Source organism: Dendrobates tinctorius, unplaced genomic scaffold (assembly GCF_039654945.1).
Source record: "Dendrobates tinctorius isolate UK_male_01 unplaced genomic scaffold, ASM3965494v1 ptg000058l, whole genome shotgun sequence".
In the NCBI taxonomy this organism is placed as follows: domain Eukaryota; kingdom Metazoa; phylum Chordata; class Amphibia; order Anura; family Dendrobatidae; genus Dendrobates; species Dendrobates tinctorius.
The window spans coordinates 22,230,001-22,248,414 of record NW_027361726.1 but is presented as its reverse complement, the minus strand read 5'-3'; the positions used below and the strand labels follow the sequence as shown (position 1 = coordinate 22,248,414).

The 18,414-nt window shown below is 48.7% G+C and overlaps 1 protein-coding gene across 1 annotated transcript in view; it reads right to left on the bottom strand.

The window, feature by feature from the left end:
* TRIP11 (thyroid hormone receptor interactor 11) overlaps window positions 1-18,414 on the bottom strand; it is a 108,996-nt gene that overhangs the window by 16,409 nt on the left and 74,173 nt on the right. Inside the window, exons 15-16 of the mRNA XM_073578154.1 lie at window positions 6,375-6,478; window positions 1,187-1,286 (exon numbers count right to left, since the gene is read on the bottom strand). Coding sequence (XP_073434255.1) covers window positions 1,187-1,286; window positions 6,375-6,478 — 204 coding nt within the window. The remainder of the gene's footprint in view (window positions 1-1,186; window positions 1,287-6,374; window positions 6,479-18,414) is intronic.

The following is an 18,414-nucleotide window of genomic DNA, read 5'->3' as shown; positions in this document are numbered from 1 at the left end:
CATAGCTGCACTGTAACTGCCCCTACTTACAGGTGCACAGCCCCCATACCTGTGCTGTAACTGCCCCTACATACAGGTGCACAGCCCCCATACCTCTGCTGTAACTGCCCCTACATACAGGTGCACTGCCCCCATACCTGTGCTGTAACTGCCCCTACATACAGGTGCACTGCCCCCATACCTATGCTGTAACTGCCCCTACATACAGGTGCACTGCCCCCCATACCTGTTCTGTAACTGCCCCTACATACAGGTGCACAGCCCCCATACCTGTTCAGTAACTGCCCCTACATACAGGTGCACAGCCCCCATACCTCTGCTGTAACTGCCCCTACATACAGGTGCACTGCCCCCATACCTGTGCTGTAACTGCCCCTACATACAGGTGCACTGCCCCCACACCTGTGCTGTAACTGCCCCTACATAAGTTCAAACATAGCAGTATTATAGTACAGTAATATAGAATTGTTATAGTAGTTCAAATAGACAATTGTTTAACAATAATTTTGTACTGTATTAAGTTTGAAAGGAATGAGGGGCCCTCCAGCTTAAATTTTTTTTCATGTGCGGCCCATTTACTCTGCAGAGTTTGAGACCCCTGGTTTAGATCATAGCATATTCATATATGTGAATGACCCAGTCACCGTCCAGTCCCAAATCCCAGAGAGTCTGTGACAAGACGAGAAAAGAAATGATCACAGACATCTCCATCCAATCTCACTGAGCGAGAGTGCAAAGAAGCAAAATGTCACCTATAGATGAGCAAAACTGGGAGAAACGGACCTAAAAAAAACTGCAGCAGAAAGGGGATCCTATAAAGTACTGACTCAGGGGGCTGAATACAAACGCACATCATAACTGTCTATTTATATTTGTAAAACCTTGTATAGTAAAAAACCTTGTATAGTTTCTTTTACGCTTCACAAATACTTCTTACTTTGTGCTGATATTGTATAAAATCACAATAAAATGCATTTAAGTTTGAGGCTGTTATGTGGGAAAGTCCACAGGATCTCCACTGAAGTTTCTACATACATGGATATATAAATATCAAGAACTAAAAAGTCGCACTTCCCTTGCAGTACCATTTTGTATTTCTACTGGCAGCTGTGGAACAGCACCCCTTCCCTGCTAATCTGACAGAAAGCAAAGCGGTATTCAGAAATGTGTAACCTAATGCCCTTACCGTGCCTCCTCAGCTCCTCGATCTGCTCCTCTTTCAGGTCCAGCTGCTCTGTAAGTCGTGAGGCCGCCTCCAGGGCACAGTTTGCTTCATCTAAACTTTCCTAGAGCAAAGATTTTATTGAATCAATAAAGATGATAATGACTGCAGTGTGGAGCATTAACTGAACCATTGTACATCAGCTATTGTAGACATATGGACTTTTATTATGATCAATATTATAAACCCTATAGAATTCACTTAATTTTGTAGCGATCCATAATATTAACAATGAGTTAGTGCACTATACGCCTGAGCTGCACTCCCTATTCTACTGGTGCAGTCACTGTGTACATACATTACATTACTGATCCCGAGTTACATCCTGTATTATACTCCAGAGCTGCACTCAATATCCTGCTGGTGGAGTCATTGTGTACACACATTACTGATCCTGAGTTACATCCTGTATTATACTCCAGAGCTGCACTCACTATTCTGCTGGTGCAGTCACGTTGTACATACATTACTGATCCTGAGTTATATTCTGTATTATACTCCAGAGCTGCACTCACTATTCTGCTAGTGCAGTCACTGTGTACATAGATATTACTGATCCTGAGTTACATTCTGTATTATACTCCAGAGCTGCACTCACTATTCTGCTGGTGCAGTCACTATGTACATACATTATATTATCCCCAAATCCCTGCACCCTCAAACCAAATAACTATCTTCCCCTCCCTCTCACCCCACCACCTCGCTTTATCTGCAGACATACTCCTTAACCTCAGACCTCTCCTACTAAAATACAATATAAGACGATCACTCTCCTTCACCCACCTGCTTTCCCTTTCTCTGCTACTTCTCACTGCTGGTGACATATCCCCCAATCCTGCCCCCCCCCCCCCCCGCCTCATACATCCCACTAATCCTCACCCATATATCTTTCTCACACTAACAGAAACTACCGCAATCCCTCACACTTAAAACCTGTGCCACTGACCCCCTCCCTCCCGCACCCTCTTTCTGGAGCTCTTTGGAATGCTCGCTCCATCTGCAACAAGCTCCATGTGATCCATGACCTCTTTACCTCCCGCAACCTTTCCTTCCTGGCCCTCACTGAGACCTGGCTGACACCCCCTGACACGGCCTCACCGAGTTATGGCGGCCTCCACTTTACCCACACTCCTCGCCCTGGCAACAGACAAGGTGGAGGAGTGGGTTTCCTCCTTTCTAAAAACTGCTCCTTCAACCCTATCCAACCCCCACCCTCCCTTATCCTCCCTTCTTTCGAGGTTCACTCTGTCCGTATTTACTCTCCCTCTAATCTCCAAATGGCTGTCATATACAGCCCACCGGGCTCAGCCACTGCCTTCATTGACCAATTCTCCACCTGGCTCCTCCACTTTCTCTCTTCTGACATCCCCACCCCCAATGACACCCACCAGCCAGCAGCCTCCAACCTCCTGTCACTTACCTCATCCTTTGGACTTAACTCAGTGGTCCTCCACAGCCACCCACACAGATGGACATACATTAGACTTCATCTTCACCCGCCTCTGTTCCCCATCTAATCTCAAACTGTCCCTTCCCCCTATCTGACCACCATCTACTCACCTTCTCATCCTTTTCCTTCTCACCTGCCCCTCATGTCCAGCCACTAGCACATCCTTGCAGAAACCTCACACACCTAGACATCCACAGACTCTCTTCTACCTCTGTCCTCCATATCTTCACTCCACAACATGGACAGTGCCACCGCTTTCTACAACGCCACCCTCACATCAGCCATAGACTCAGTCGCTCCTCATGCATGACAAAGTGTGACAAACCAATAGGCAACCCTGGCACAACAACCTCACCAAAAAACTTCGACAAGCATCCAGGGTCGCAGAGTGGCGTTGGAAGAAAACACGCCTGCCAGATGACTTCACTGCTTTCAAACAAGCTACATTTGCCTTTAAATCAGCCCTCACCTCTGCTAAACAGACCTATTTCACAAACCTTGTATCTTCATTATCCCACAACCCAAAACAACTGTTCAGCACAATCAACTCTCTCTTCCGCCCACCACTGCCACCTCCAACTCCCCTCATCTCTGTTGATGACTTTGCCACCTACTTCAAAAACAAGATTGACCAAACAAGGCAAACTTTTACAGTTCCACCACCCCAACCACTCCACATACCAGACCACTGCCCTTCCCTAATAACCTCCCTCTCCAACATCACTGAAGGAGAGCTTACTCATCTCCTTTCCAAATCACGCCTCACCACCTGTGCACTTGACCCCATCCCTTCCCACCTGCTCCCCAACCTCACTAACATGATCATTGCAGCTCTAACCCATCTCTTCAATCTATCCCTAACTTCTGGTACCTTCCCCTCTGCCTTCAAACATGCTACCATAACACCCATCCTCAAAAAATCAAACCTTGACCCAACTATCGCCCTATATCACTGCTCCCGTTTGCTTCCAAACTCCTTGAACAGCATGCCCATGCTCAACTTTCCTCCCTCCTCTCATCTAGCTCCCTCCTTGATATCCTGCAATCTGGCTTCCACCCCCACCACTCCACTGAAACTGCCCTGACCAAAATTACTAATGCCTTACTCACAGCCAAAGCTAACAGGCAGTTCTCCATCCTCCTCCTTCTTGACCTGTCCTCTGCCTTTGACACAGTTGACCACTGCCTACTGCTACAGATTCTTCCCTTGGCATCAAAGACCTTGCCCTGTCCTGGATTTCCTCATACCTTTCTGACTGCACATTCAGCGTTTCCCACTCCCACACTACCTCCTCATCCCGCCCCCTCTCTGTTGGAGTCCCCCAAGGATCTGTCCTGGGGCCCATACTTTTATCCATCTATACTTTTGGCCTAGGACATATAGTCCCATGGCTTCCAGTACCACCTGTATGCAGATGACACTCAGATCTACCTCTCTGGCCCAGATGTCACCTCTCTGCTGTCCAGAATCCCAGAGTGTCTATCAGCCATATCCTCCTTTTTCACCTCTCGCTTCCTAAAACTCAACGTAGACAAAACTGAACTCATTATCTTTCCTCCATCTCGCGTATCTTCCCTACCCGATCTATTATGGTAAATGGCATCACGCTATCTCCAGCACGTGAAATCCGCTGCCTCGGAGTAAAGGTACCGTTACACTTAGCGATGCACCAGCGATCCCGACAACGATATGGATCGCTGGTGCATCGCTAAGTGGTCGCTAGTGAGCTGCCACACAGGCAGATCTCACCAGCGACATCGCTGGGGTCGGTACTTACCTGTGAGACGCGGCGATCCCGACGTCCTCCCGCCCGCGTCCACGCGTCGCTCGTCGGCGCCACAGGAAGCCCAGCAGGAAGCGCCCGACGAGAAATGATCCAGGACCTTCTCGCGCGACCAGCGATAATCAGCGGGGGAGCCGGTCGGACGCAAGTATCACATGTAGCGATATCGCTAGCAATATCGCTGCTACGTCACAAAATCGGTGACTTTACAGCGATATTGCTAGCGATATAGCAGTTTAACGGGGGCTTAACTCTCGACTCTGCCCTGTCCTTCAAACCACACATCCAATCTCTTGCCACCTCCTGTCGCCTCCAACTCAAAAATATTTCCAGAATCCGTCCCGTTCTCAGTCCTCAATCTACTAAAACTCTTGTAATGCCCTCATCATCTCCCGCCTTGACTACTGCAACACTCCTCTGTGGCCTCCCTGCTAACTCTCTTGCACCACTCCAGTCTGTCCTCAATTATGCTGCCCAACTAAAACTCCTCTCTCCTCCCCTGTCTCCCACCTCTGCAAATCTTTCCATTGGCTCCCAATTCCCCAACGAATCCAGTTCAAACTACTAACACTGACCTACAAAGCCATCCACAACCTTTCCCCTCCCTATATCTCTGAACTAATCTCCCAATATCTTCCCTCACTTAATCATCGATCCTCCCAAGACCTCCTACTCTCCTCCACACTTATTCGTTCCTCAAACAACCGCCTCCAAGATTTCTCCCGAATATCTCCTATCCTCTGGAAAGATAAAATGAAAACCTGGCACTCAACTTAATGCTTGGTGAGGCAGTTTATTGTAGTACCAACGCCAGTAATCAAATGGTCAGAATGCTGCTGTAACGCAGGATAATCTTAATAGTTGAAAATATCAGCGCAGCCTGTTCCTCCTGGACGTGGTAAACACAAGTGGTGTTTACCACGTCCAGGAGGAACAGGCTGCGCTGATATTTTCAACTATTAAGATTATCCTGGCGTTATCAGTGAATAACATAAAAAGCGCCCTCCTTCAAGCTACTTTCAAACATACTAGCACATAACTGATGAAGGTCTATATCGACCGAAACGTTTTCTGGTACTACAATAAACTGCCTCACCAAGCATTAAGTTGAGTGCCAGGTTTTCATTTTATCATATATGGTTTGGGAACCTAACTTGGCACCACTACAGTAGTGCACACGGTGTTTTCTACTATCCTCTGGAATGCCATGCCTCAACACGTCCGATTATCCACACCCTCGGATCCTTCAAACGGAACCTGAAAACTCATCTTTTCAGGAAAGTTAACAGCCTGCAATGACCATTCTGCCGCCTCACCACCGCCTGAGCTGCCGCCTCATCACCACCAGAGCTGCTGCACCCCCGACCTTCTGCCTCTTCCCCACTATCCCGTAGAATGTAAGTCCGCAAGGACAGGGTCCCCTCCCCTCTGTACCAGTCTGTCATTGTAAATTTGTTTACTGTTAACGATATCTATAACTTTGTATGTAACCCCCCCCCTTCTCATGTACAGCACCATGGAATTAATGGTGCTACATAGATAAATAATAATAATAATTATATTACCGATCCTGAGTTACGTGTTGTATTATAGCCCAGCGCAGCACTCACAATTCTGCAGGTGCAGTCACTGTGTACATACATTACATTACTGATCCTGTACTGATCCTGAGTTACATCCTGTATTATATTCCAGAGGTGCACTCACTATTCTGCTGGTGCAATCACTGTGTATATACATTACTGTTCCTATACTGATCCTGAGTTACATCATGTATTATACTCCAGAGCTCCCACTCACTATTCTGCTGGTGCAGTCACTGTGTACAAATATTTCATTACTGATCCTGAGTTACATCCTGTATTACACCCCAGAGCTGCACTCACTAATCTGCTGTTGCATCTTCCTATATTCTTACCTGCAGTGACAGCACTTTATCCTCCAGTTTCTCCACCTTCTGCCTGAACTCAGCGCTTTGCTTCTTGTGTCTCTCCAGCTCCACTGTATACATAGCCTTCTCCTCTGAGATATGTAAACAAGATTGCAGTTACAGGATGCACCCCATGTATTATGTTATAACTTCACATAAAGGGAGGTCTCTGCAATGAAAACCTGAACAAAGACTACAAATATTTTTTAACTTCCTGATTTCTCAACACGTTCAAGCTCACAGTTTGCTGTCAGCGAAGAGAGATGTTCACTGATCAGTTAGAGGGCGAATATCTGTCTTGATGTAGACCTCCTTCACTGACAGAAAGCAGAAAAATGGAAAAGAGGGATTTTCTGGTACTCACCGTAAAATCTCTTTCTTGGAGCCTTCATTGGGGGGACAGGTTACCATGGGGTGTATGCTGCTGCTAGGAGGCTGACACTAGGCAAAAAAAGAAAAATAGCTCCTCCCCGGCAGTATACACCCACCGACAGGCACCAAGTACCTCAGTTGGTGAAAAAAGCAGTAGGAGAAGCAACTTGAACTCACAAAATATGTACCAACCAAACAATGGGCTCGTAGGCCCAACATGGTACAACTTAACAAACAGGGAGGGTGCTGTGTCCCCCAATGAAGGCTCCAAGAAAGAGATTTTACGGTGAGTACCAGAAAATCCCTTTTTCTTTATAGCTTCATTGGGGGACACAGGTTACCATGGGACATTCCAAAGCAGTCCCAAGGGTGGGAAACTTGACTTAGGCAACGTGAAGAAAGGACTTAGGTCGGCCGGTGTGCTACCGCCGCCTGCAGTACCTTCCTACCTAACCTTCCATCGGACGAGGCCTAGGTATGAACCCTGTAGAACCTTGCAAAGGTGTGCAAGGACAACCAGGTTGCTGCCCTGCAAATCTGTAGGGCCGAAGAATGGTGACGGACAGCCCAAAAAGCCCCTACAGCTCCGGTGGAGTGGGCTCTCACTCCCAGAGGGGGCCGTCTCTCCTGAAAACAGCAGGCTTCCAGTATCGCAGAACGAATCCAAAGAGCAATTGTGGATTTGGAAGCTGGGAGCCCCTTCCGGCGACCTTCAGAGATGACAAGCAGGGAGTCGGATTGACGAAGAGAGGCTGTCCTAGAAAGATAGACTCGAATGGCTCTGACCACATCCAGCTTGTGGAGAGACTTCTCCAGCACGTGAACAGGAGAGGGACAAAGGGAGGGAAGAACGATGTCCTCATTGATGTGGAAAGAAGAAACCACCTTGGGAAGGAACGAGGGAATAGGTCTGAGAACTACCTTATCCTGATGAAGAACCAAGTACGGGGAACAACAGGATAAGGCCGCAAGCTCAGAAACTCTCCTAATGGATGTAATGGCAATTAGGAAGGTCACTTTCCATGAAAGGAGTGAAAGTGGAACGTCCTGAATGGGCTCGAAAGGCGCGCTTTGGAGAGCGCCAAGGACGAGGTTAAGATCCCATGGATCTATCGGAGGATGATGGAGAGTGGCCAAGTGGGCAACTCCCTGGAGAAAGGTTTTAACCTGTGGCATAGATGCCAGATTCCTCTGGAAAAGAATTGACAGAGCTGAGACCTGGCCCTTTAGGGTACTGAGGCACAGGCCTGAGTCTAGGCCAGATTGAAGGAAGCGAAGGATGGATAGAAGGGAGAAAGACATTGAGAAAACGTTGTTGATGTCGCACCATCGGAAAAATGTTTTCCAGTACCTATGGTAAATGCGGGAGGAAGCTGGTTTCCTAGCTCTGATCATGGTCTGAATGACCTAGTGAGAAAAATCCAAAGGAAAAAAGAGGGGGTTCTCCAGCACCAAAATTAGTGAAAAAAAGATAAAACTCACATTTATTAGGAAGGTTTTAAAATCATATTAATAAGCCACCATGACAGGCAAGGCTACATTACGCGTTTCAGACAGATATTACATGTCCTTAAGCTGGAGTCACACACAGCGACTCACCAGCGATCCCGACAACGATATCAACGTGTCAGGATCGCTGGTGAATCGCTATGTGATCGCTGGTGAGCTGTCATACAGACAGCTTCACCAGCGCGCGGCGTCGCTGTGTTCGTTAGTTACCAGTTAAAAAACTGGATTCTATGTTCTCCAACAAATCTAATTCTGATTATTCAGCTGTCACAGATTTGGATAATATTTTCTTTGATCTGGAAAAAACTATGCTACAAAAACTGAGGACCTGGTGGGATTCAACTATTTTGCAAAAATATGTTGATAGATCAATGATCCCTAGAGGTCTGAGAATCAGGAACATACCAACATATCCTTTTCCAGAGTCATTTATGACTGAATGGAATAAAATTCTTACGGATTGTTCATTGCAACTAATGAAACTTATTATTAAAGAGGAAACTAATAAGGTCATTGAGTTGGAAAAATCCATTATGGAATATCATAATTCATAGAAGGATTTTGCTGGGAACCCTGAATTCAGTGCCAAAAATGATAAATTGCTGTATAGAATTAATAAAGAGAAGATTATTAGTATTAAACATAGCAAATTTTCACGTGATTGTATTGATTATGAAACAAATAAAGTTTATAATTGGAAGTCTCCAAGAAAAATCAAACCTATTCTTAAGAACAAGAAGGGTCAATGTCAAAATAAAACAGTGGAGTTTGTTACAGATCAGGAGACAGTTGGTGATACTACTGATCTCTCAGATGTGGATACTAATCCCCCTACCCCTCCATCTGCTAGAGTGCCCAATTTAGGGGTACCGTCAAGGTCAAAAAACGGAGATGGCATAGGGCAGGGAAGAGGCACAGGGGGAGAAAAAAGATACCCCAAGAGACAGTTACATCGCCGCAGATATTAGACAAAGCTTTGTCTGAGGTGTCTAATTACTCCGTTATTAATCTATCAGCAAATATATGTACTCATACTCAGATTAAAGTGTTGGAAAAAGGAATCAAGTTTGCACCCAGTGTTCGTGCCAATATATTACAAACTATTAAAGATGTCAATAAGTTTGTTCGCTTGTTAGCAGTGAAAAAACACTTTCATCAATCTGTGGAGGATTCTCCTACTATGTCAACATCTATTGCTGATACAGCGTCTGAATTTCCTGTTATTCCATTATCTATGACTTTGACTGAACAGATAGCATCTAAAACCTTGATGGACCTTGATACTAATAGGAAGATTGTAAAATCTATGGAACTAAAGCCCCCGTTACACACTGTGATATCGCTAGCAATATCGCTGTAAAGTCACCGATTTTGTGACGTTACAGCGATATTGCTAGCGATCTCGCTGCATGTGATACTTACCTCCGACCGGCTCCCCCGCTGGTTATCGCTGATCGCGCGAGAAGCTGCTGGACCATTCCTCGTCGTCCACTTCCTGCGGCGCTTCCTGCTGCGACGACGAGCGACGCGTGGAGCCGGGCGGGAGGAAGCAGAATCGCTGTGTCTGACAGGTAAGTAGCGATCCCCGTCCCCAGCAATGTCGCTAGTGAGATCTGCCTGTGTGGCAGCTCACTAGCGACTACCCAGCGATTCACCAGCGATCCTGACCGCGTCATATCACTGGTCGGGATCGCTGAGGAGTCGCTAGGTGTAACGGTACCCGAAAACCGATACAAACTCCAAATCCAGACTTTTATCCTGCTTCAGCAAGGGTTCCCATCATGGACAGCTTTCAGGATGTGTTGGAGAAGGAAATAAAAGATATTCTAACTACTGACATAGGAGCTGTAAGCAATCTAACAAAAGCTGAAAAAAAAGGCTTTAAATGATTTATCATGTAATCCTAATGTTGTGATCCGCCCTGCAGATAAAGGGGGCTCTCTGGTTATCTTGGATAATACCTTATATGAGAGAAACATGGATTTTTGTGAGTACTCACCGTAAAATCCTTTTCTCCGAGACGCTCATTGGGGGACACAGAGACTGTGGGTGTGTGCTTCTGCCGTCTGGAGGCCGACACTAAGTGTACAAAAAAAGAGTTAGCTCCTCCTCCGCCGCATACACCCTCGCCCCTAGGCCGGGCGTAACTCAGTTTAGTGCATAAGCAGTAGGAGAACGCGCCTTAAACTCAGGCAAGAAACTATATGTCTGAAAAAGGGGCCACCCTAAACCTTGTACAAGGATTTGTAAAACTCAAAATAAGTAAAAGCCAACTGGCTGATAGGGTGGGTGCTGTGTCCCCCAATGAGCGTCTCGGAGAAAAGGATTTTACGGTGAGTACTCACAAAAATCCATGTTTCTCCTTCGTCTCATTGGGGGACACAGAGACTGTGGGACGTCCTAAAGCAGTCCTCTGGGCGGGATCTTAACTCACCCAATCCATGCTAATTTGCGCCCCTGATTAGAGGTGCGCAACTGCTGCCTGGAGAATCTTTCTTCCCAGGCTTGCATCCGAGGATGCCTGGGTATGTACGTTATAATGCTTGACAAACGTATGTAAACTGGACCAGGTAGCTGCTTTGCATACCTGCTCCGCTGAAGCCTGGTGTCGTAGTGCCCATGAGGCACCCACTGCCCGTGCCGAGTGAGCCTTGATCCCTGCCGGAACTGGCGTGCCACTGATTTGATAAGCTTCTTGGACCGTCAGGCGAACCCATCTGGCCAAAGTCGCTCTGGACGCAGCGAGCCCCTTCCGCCGTCCCTCTGGAACCACGAATAGAGAGTCTGTCTGGCGGAATGGCGCCGTCCTCGCCACATACCTCCTAAGAGCTCTTACCAGATCCAGAGTGTGCAAAGCCTTCTCTACCCTGTGCACCGGTGCCGGGCAAAACGAGGGTAAGACGATGTCTTCGTTGATATGAAATGCAGACACAACCTTCGGCAAGAAGGGGGGAGCTGGCCTTAAAACTACCTTATCCTTATAAAAGGTTAGGAACGGTGGTTTACAAGATAAGGCCGCCAATTCCGAAACCCGCCTAATAGACGTTATGGCTACTAGAAAAACGACCTTTCTGGACAGGTAAGGTAAGGAGACCTCTTGCAATGGTTCGAAAGGGGCCTCCTGAAGGGCTCTGAGCACCAAATTCAGGTCCCATGATTCCGTCGGTGCCTTATAGGGGGGTACTAAATGTGCGACCCCCTGCATAAACGTCCTAACCTGCCAGACGGAAGCGACTTTTCGTTGGAAAAGTACCGACAGGGCCGAGATTTGCGTTCTGAGGGAACTCGGGGCCAACCCTGCGTCCAGCCCTGCCTGTAGAAAAGCCAGTACGTTGGGGATCGAAAAAACCAGAGGAGCCACTTCACGATCCCTACACCAACGGAAGAATACTTCCCAAGTCCGATGATACACCCTCGCCGAGGAAGGCTTTCGGGCACTCACCATCGTGGCCGCCACATCGCGTCTGAATCCTGCCTGTGTTAACAGCCAAGATTCAATGGCCACGCCGTCAAACACAGGGCCCCTAAGTTCGGATGGCAGATCGGCCCTTGGGACAGTAAGTCCGGCCGATCTGGAAGACGCCAGGGTACGTCCACCACTAGTTGGACCAGATCTGCGTACCAGGCCCGCCGGGGCCAGTCTGGGGCCAGCAGAATTGCTGGAACCTTCTCTCTCCTTATTTTCCTGATAACTCTTGGAAGCAGCGGCAGCGGGGGGAACAAGTACGGGAGACGAAACTGGCTCCACGGGAGCACCAGTGCGTCTGCTGCGATTGCCTGCGGATCGAGGGATCGAGCGACAAACCTTAGTACCTTGGCATTCTTTCTGGATGCCATAAGGTCCACGTCTGGTGTCCCCCACCGTTGGCAGATCTGCTGAAAGATCTCGGGGTGCAGGGACCATTCCCCTGCCGCAACCCCCTGTCGGCTGAGAAAATCTGCCGCCCAGTTTTCGACTCCTGGAATGTGCACCGCTGAAATTACCACGCGGTTCTTCTCCGCCCAACGTAATACCAGTCCGACCTCGCGCATGGCTGCCTGGCTGCGCGTGCCCCCTTGATGGTTGACATATGCTACTGCTGTAGCATTGTCCGTCTGGATGCGCACCGGCCGGTGTCTCAGGAAACACTGGAAATGTCGTAGGGCCAATCGTATTGCCCGTATCTCCAGAATGTTGATCGGGAGAATTACCTCCTGAACCGACCATCGCCCCTGGGCTATGTGACTCTGGAAAACTGCTCCCCAACCCTGCAGGCTTGCATCGGTCGTCACCACCAACCATTGTTCCGGGGGAAAGGGCTTCCCCTGGACCAGAGACGAGTCGCGAGTCCACCACCGGAGTGAACCCCGTACTAGCGGAGACAATTTGCACCGATGACTGAGAGACAGCAGCCTCCGGTCCCATGCTGTCAAGAGCGCATGCTGAAGCGGACGGAGATGGAACTGGGCAAACGGGATTGCTTCTATCGCCGCCACCATTCTGCCCAACACACTCATGCCATACCGGATGGATCTGGAGCCCGGCTGTAGAAGGTTCCGTATCCCTTGCTTGATTTTTTGCGCCTTGTCCTGAGGGAGGATCACCAGCCCCCGGGAGGTGTCGAAAATCATGCCCAGGAACACGATTTTTTGGGCTGGAATCAAGGACGACTTGCTCCAATTGATCAGCCAGCCCAGACGGGCCAGGGTATCCAGAGTAATATTGACATTGTCCTGGCACTCCTGAAACGACGGCCCCTTTACCAAAAGGTCGTCCAGGTAAGGTAACACCGTTATGCCCCGTGCATGCAGGATGGCCATAACCACCGCCATTATCTTTGTAAAGACTCTGGGGGCAGTGGCCAGACCAAAGGGCAGAGCCACGAATTGGAAGTGACGTCCTCCGATCGCAAATCGCAGGAACCTCTGGTGTGGGGGGAATATCGGAATATGCAGATATGCATCCTGCACATCGATTGAGGCCAGGAATTCCCCTGGATCCATGGCTGCAATGACCGAGCGGAGGGATTCCATCCGGAATCGCCTGACCCTGATGAATCTGTTTAGGATCTTTAGATCCAGAACCGGCCTCACAGTCCCGTCCTTTTTGGGGACCGAAAAAAGATTGGAGTAAAACCCCTGCGACTCTTCGCCCTGCGGCACTGGGGCGATAACCCCTTTGTGCTCTAGCGTCGTTACAGCCTGTAACAAACTCTCCGCCTGCGAATCTGTCTTGGAAAGTCGCGAACGGAAGAATCGCTGTGGTGGCCGTCCGACAAACTCTATCTTGTACCCGGACGATACAAGTTCTGCTACCCAAGTGTCGCGTGTCACTGCGACCCAAACGTGGCTGAACCTTAGTAGGCGTCCGCCCACCCTGTCGTCCGTAGGTACGGAGCGCCTCCAGTCATTTAGCTGGAGGCTTTTGGGGCTTGGCCCCCTTCGCTCTGGGTAAATGGCCTCGGCCTCTACCCAGCGGATTGGCCCTGTAAGAGACTTGTTTTTCCCTACTCTGGCCATCGTTTGCGGAGGAGTATGTCCTGGCCGGAGTCCCCCCCCAGGGGCTACGAAAGGGTCGAAAACGCCTTTGCGTTTGCCTGAATGCCGGGCAACTTCTCTGCTGCGGAAGGAAACTACTCTTCCCCCCTGTGGCTTCTGAGATAAGCCTATCCAGCTTCTCACCGAACAATCGATTGCCCTGAAAAGGCAATGAGGTCAAGGATTTTTTAGAGATAGAATCCGCTTTCCACAGCCTCAGCCATAATGCACGCCTAATGGCGATCGCATTCGCCGCTGCCACCGCCGAACACTCGGCCGCGTCCAGTGAGGCGCTGACAAGATAATCACTTGCCCCTGACATCTGATTTGCCACCTCTAAGACCTCCGCGGGCAGATCCCTGTCCTGGAGGGCCTTATACAGAGCTTCCCCCCACGAAACCATGGCTTTAGCCACCCAAGTCGCCGCAAAGGAGGGGGCCAGAGCCGACCCTGCTGCCTCGTATACCGAGCGGGCAAGCCCGTCCATGAGGCGATCAGTTGGGTCCTTAATAGAGGAAACACTGGGTATTGACAATAGCGACCTAGATGCTAAACGTGACACGGGAGGGTCCACTACTGGCGACTCTACCCAAGCCTTATGGAGCTCAGGAGGAAACGGATACTTTGCCTGTAGCGCTTTTTGCATTGCAAAGCGCTTATCCGGGTGATCTCTATGTTTCTGGATTAGCTCCTCAAACTCCGGATGCGTGGCAAATCTTCTATGTGGTCGCCTGGATTTCTTAAAAGAGACCTTGTGACCTGAGGCTGTGGGCACATCGTCCTCGATCTCTAATGTCTGGTTGACTGCCTCAATGAGACTGTCCACCGAATCCTGGAACCCCAGACTTTCTAGATTCCAGGCTCCTTCCTCCTCTCCTTCATCCTGATCGCTCCCAGAGCTCAGTGACGGGGAACGGGATGCCCTAATACCCGCCGCCGAAGCCCCGGAGGGTCCGGCCGACGGAGAACGAACCCTCTTGATATGAGCTTGCCTGGTACTGGAGCGACCTCTAATGGTTGGAGGGTCCTGAGACGAGGACGAGCTCTCTTCCGCTGGCAGACCCCCCTCCCTGCTCCCGCCCGGGCCCTGAAGGGATTCAATTGCCCTTGTAAGGGACAGCATAGACTGCGATAAGGACACCGCCCATTCCGGGGGGTCCTGACCCCTTGGTTCAGAAACAGTGGGGGGCTCCTGGGCGCGCTCCGACTCACAGGCTTCACAATATTTACCCGCCTGTGCCTTTGGCAGCCTGACCCCACAGGACACGCAAACCGCGTAAAGGAAAGAGTGAGCTTTTCCTTTTGCAGACATACTTGCACAGGCTGAAGGCAGAGTAGAAGGAGGAGGAGGGTAACCTCTTCCCTGACAAGCAGCGTGGTTCTCCAAACGGAGTTACACTCACCCACCGGCTCCTTGCGTGGATGCGATGTGTTAGGGCGGAAGTCTCTCCGGGATCTGCGCCTCTGACCTCCTGCCCTATATCGCGCGTCTCCACCATCGCCGCTGTCACCGCCGCGTCAGCGGGCGGGACTTCCGGCTACCACCGGAAGTCAGCGGGCGGGACTTCCGGCTACCACCGGAAGTCGGCGCGCGGCCTCGCGCGATACTCGCGCCCTCCTGCAGTGGGGCCGCGGCCGCCGGCGGGCTTCCGGCCGCGATACACGCGGCGTGCGGAGCCCGGGTGCAACGCCCTGGCTACCGCTACCCACCAGCGCCAACTTGCGGTGCGCTCCAGGAGCGGATCCCCCATATACTAAACAGGTGAGCAGGGCCATCCGCCGTGCAGGCGCGGGGGGGGGGGCTCTGTCGGTCTTACTCGCGGCCTCTTCCCCCTGTACGCTCTCACCTGCGCCTCCGATTCAACCCCCTGGACTCACTACCAAGGGGTGGACGGGTCCTCCATACACTGCTGTTGTAGGAGAGTAGCAACGCGGAGGCTGACCCCTGGTTCTGCTCACACGTGCTCCTGATGAAGTTGTGGGGAAACCGAGTCCTCTAATCAGGACGCGTTGCCCCTCTTTCGTTAAAAAATAGATGTCTGGAAAAAAGTCCCAGATGTGTCCCTCGGTGCGGGAGAGGACACGTGGAGGGTTACTCACACGTGGTCGCCCGTTGGTGATTTGGGGAGATCGGATCCTCTCTATAGGATCCGTCGCCCCTATCTTATCTTCACAGAAAAAAGGGAGGAAAAAAAAAAAAAATCTAGTCTGGAACTCCAGACTGCGTGTGCCTCCATCAGACACTAAGCAAAAACTGAGTTACGCCCGGCCTAGGGGCGAGGGTGTATGCGGCGGAGGAGGAGCTAACTCTTTTTTTGTACACTTAGTGTCGGCCTCCAGACGGCAGAAGCACACACCCACAGTCTCTGTGTCCCCCAATGAGACGAAGGAGAAAAATTCAGAGTATGTTATCAGATTGTAATACTTACAGAAAATTGGACGCTGATCCTACATCAGAAATTAATAGGAAATTAAGATGTTTAGTAGGTGAAGGGGAAGCTTTGGGCATTTTTGACAGAAAAATGATTGATTATCTTGTGTCTGAAAACCCTGTGTGTGCTATTTTTCATGGTCTGCCTAAGGTGCATAAAGAGGTATTTCCTCCTGCCTTCCGTCCTATTGTGGCTGGCATAGGATCTTGCACACAGAGACTATCTGCCTGGCTGGATAAGATTTTGCAGCCATTTGTTAAGAGAACAGTGGGTTATATCAAAGACACAAAACACTTATTACAAGCACTGTCAAATATGTCTTGGTCCAAAGATTCGATTTGGGTTACTTGTGATGTTGAAGCCCTATATTCTCATATCCCCCACCATTTAGCTATCAGAGCTCTCAATTTCCATTTGGAACAATATGGGGATTTTGAGGCTTCCCACACTGAGTATATTCTACAGGTTGCAGACTTTCTGCTTAAACATAATTTTTTTTAGTTTTAATAAGCAGTTTTATATTCAGGTGTGTGGTTGCCCTATGGGATCATCTTTTTCACCATCTTTTGCGGATTTATATATGTCATGGTGGGAAGAGACTTATATTCATTCGTCATTTAACCCTTTCTGTGACAAAATTTGCTGGTACGCCAGATACTTAGACGATTTGGTGATTATCTGGCGTACTAATTCACAACAAGATGTACAGATGTCTTGTGTGGATTTTCAAAGATATCTGAATGATAACCCCCTAAATTTAACATTCAAGGTGGATATTCTCTTAAGAGGGCTTTATTTATTGCTACGAAAAAATCAAGATCAGATTTGTTGGGGGATAATGAACCAGGATTAGATGATAAAAATCAGCTTACATTTTCTACCCCATATAGTCTGGATTTTATTAACATAAAAAGGCTTTTCTTAACTATATACCTATGTTGGAACAGGATCCAATTCTGAAGGAAATTCTGTCAAATGGTGTGAACGTTGCAGCTAGAAAATCCACAAATTTGGGCAATTTGCTATCACCAAGTTTGTATATCACCCTTAGAAGCAGTAATATGTTGCTCAGCACAGTGGGTTCATTTAGGTGTGGTACCTCCAGATGTAATCTGTGCAGATATATGGCTAAAGGCCCTTTTACATTTAGCGATGCACCAGCGATCCGACGAGCGATCCGACCCGGTCAGGATCGCTGGTGCATCGCTAAATGATCGCTAGTGAGCTTTCATACAGAAAGATCTCACTGCGATGCAGCAGCGACGCAGCGCACGATACTCACCTTTCACACACAGCGATCCTGCGTCCTCCCGCCCGCGTCCAGCGTCGCTCGTCGTCACAGCAGGAAGTCTCAGCAGGAAGCGCCCGACGAGAAATGGAGCCGGACATTCTCGCGCGATCAGCGATGGACAGCGGGGGAGCCGGTCGCTGGTAAGTATCACACATAGCGATATCGTTAGCAATATCGCTATAACGTCACAAAATCGGTGACGTTTTAGCGATATTGCTAGCGATATTGCTTAGTGTAAAACCCCCTTAATTGTAAAGCGTTTTCGGATAATAATGGTAAAATTTATAAGATAAAAACATTTATAAACTGTTCAACAACTTATGTAGTGTATTTAGCTAGCTGTGAAGCATGCAGCAAATATTATGTTGGTTGTACATAACGTAAGTTAAAGAAACGATTAGCTGAACATATTTCTGCTTCTGCCCCTGTGGAGACTACTGATCTCTATAGCAATAAAAGACCTAGCTCTGGTTTATCAAAACACTTCTTAGAAGTGCATGGCGGTGATTTGTCTACGTTGTCCGTGAGGGGCATAGAGAGAATTAACAGAGCAGAGCGAGGTGGTGATTGGTTTGCTGCACTATCAGCTGAGGCTAAATGGATCCTGCTTCTTGATGCTCGTGCACCGAAAGGTTTAAATTATAGATCAGATTTGCAATATATAATGTAATATGTTTTTTTTTTTTTTTTAATTTACGTCTATTGTGATTTATGGTTTATTGCGGTTTTTGCATGTATTCATTTATGTCTGCAAACATATATTTCTTATTTATATGTTAGCTTTGTTTAGCAGCATTAATTGCTTAGGTCTGACTAAGGTGGAGCTAATTAATTACCTGAAACTGGGTGTTCACTTTGCAGTCTCCTCATGTATTCATTTATTTAAGCTTCCTAGTTTTGATAAGAT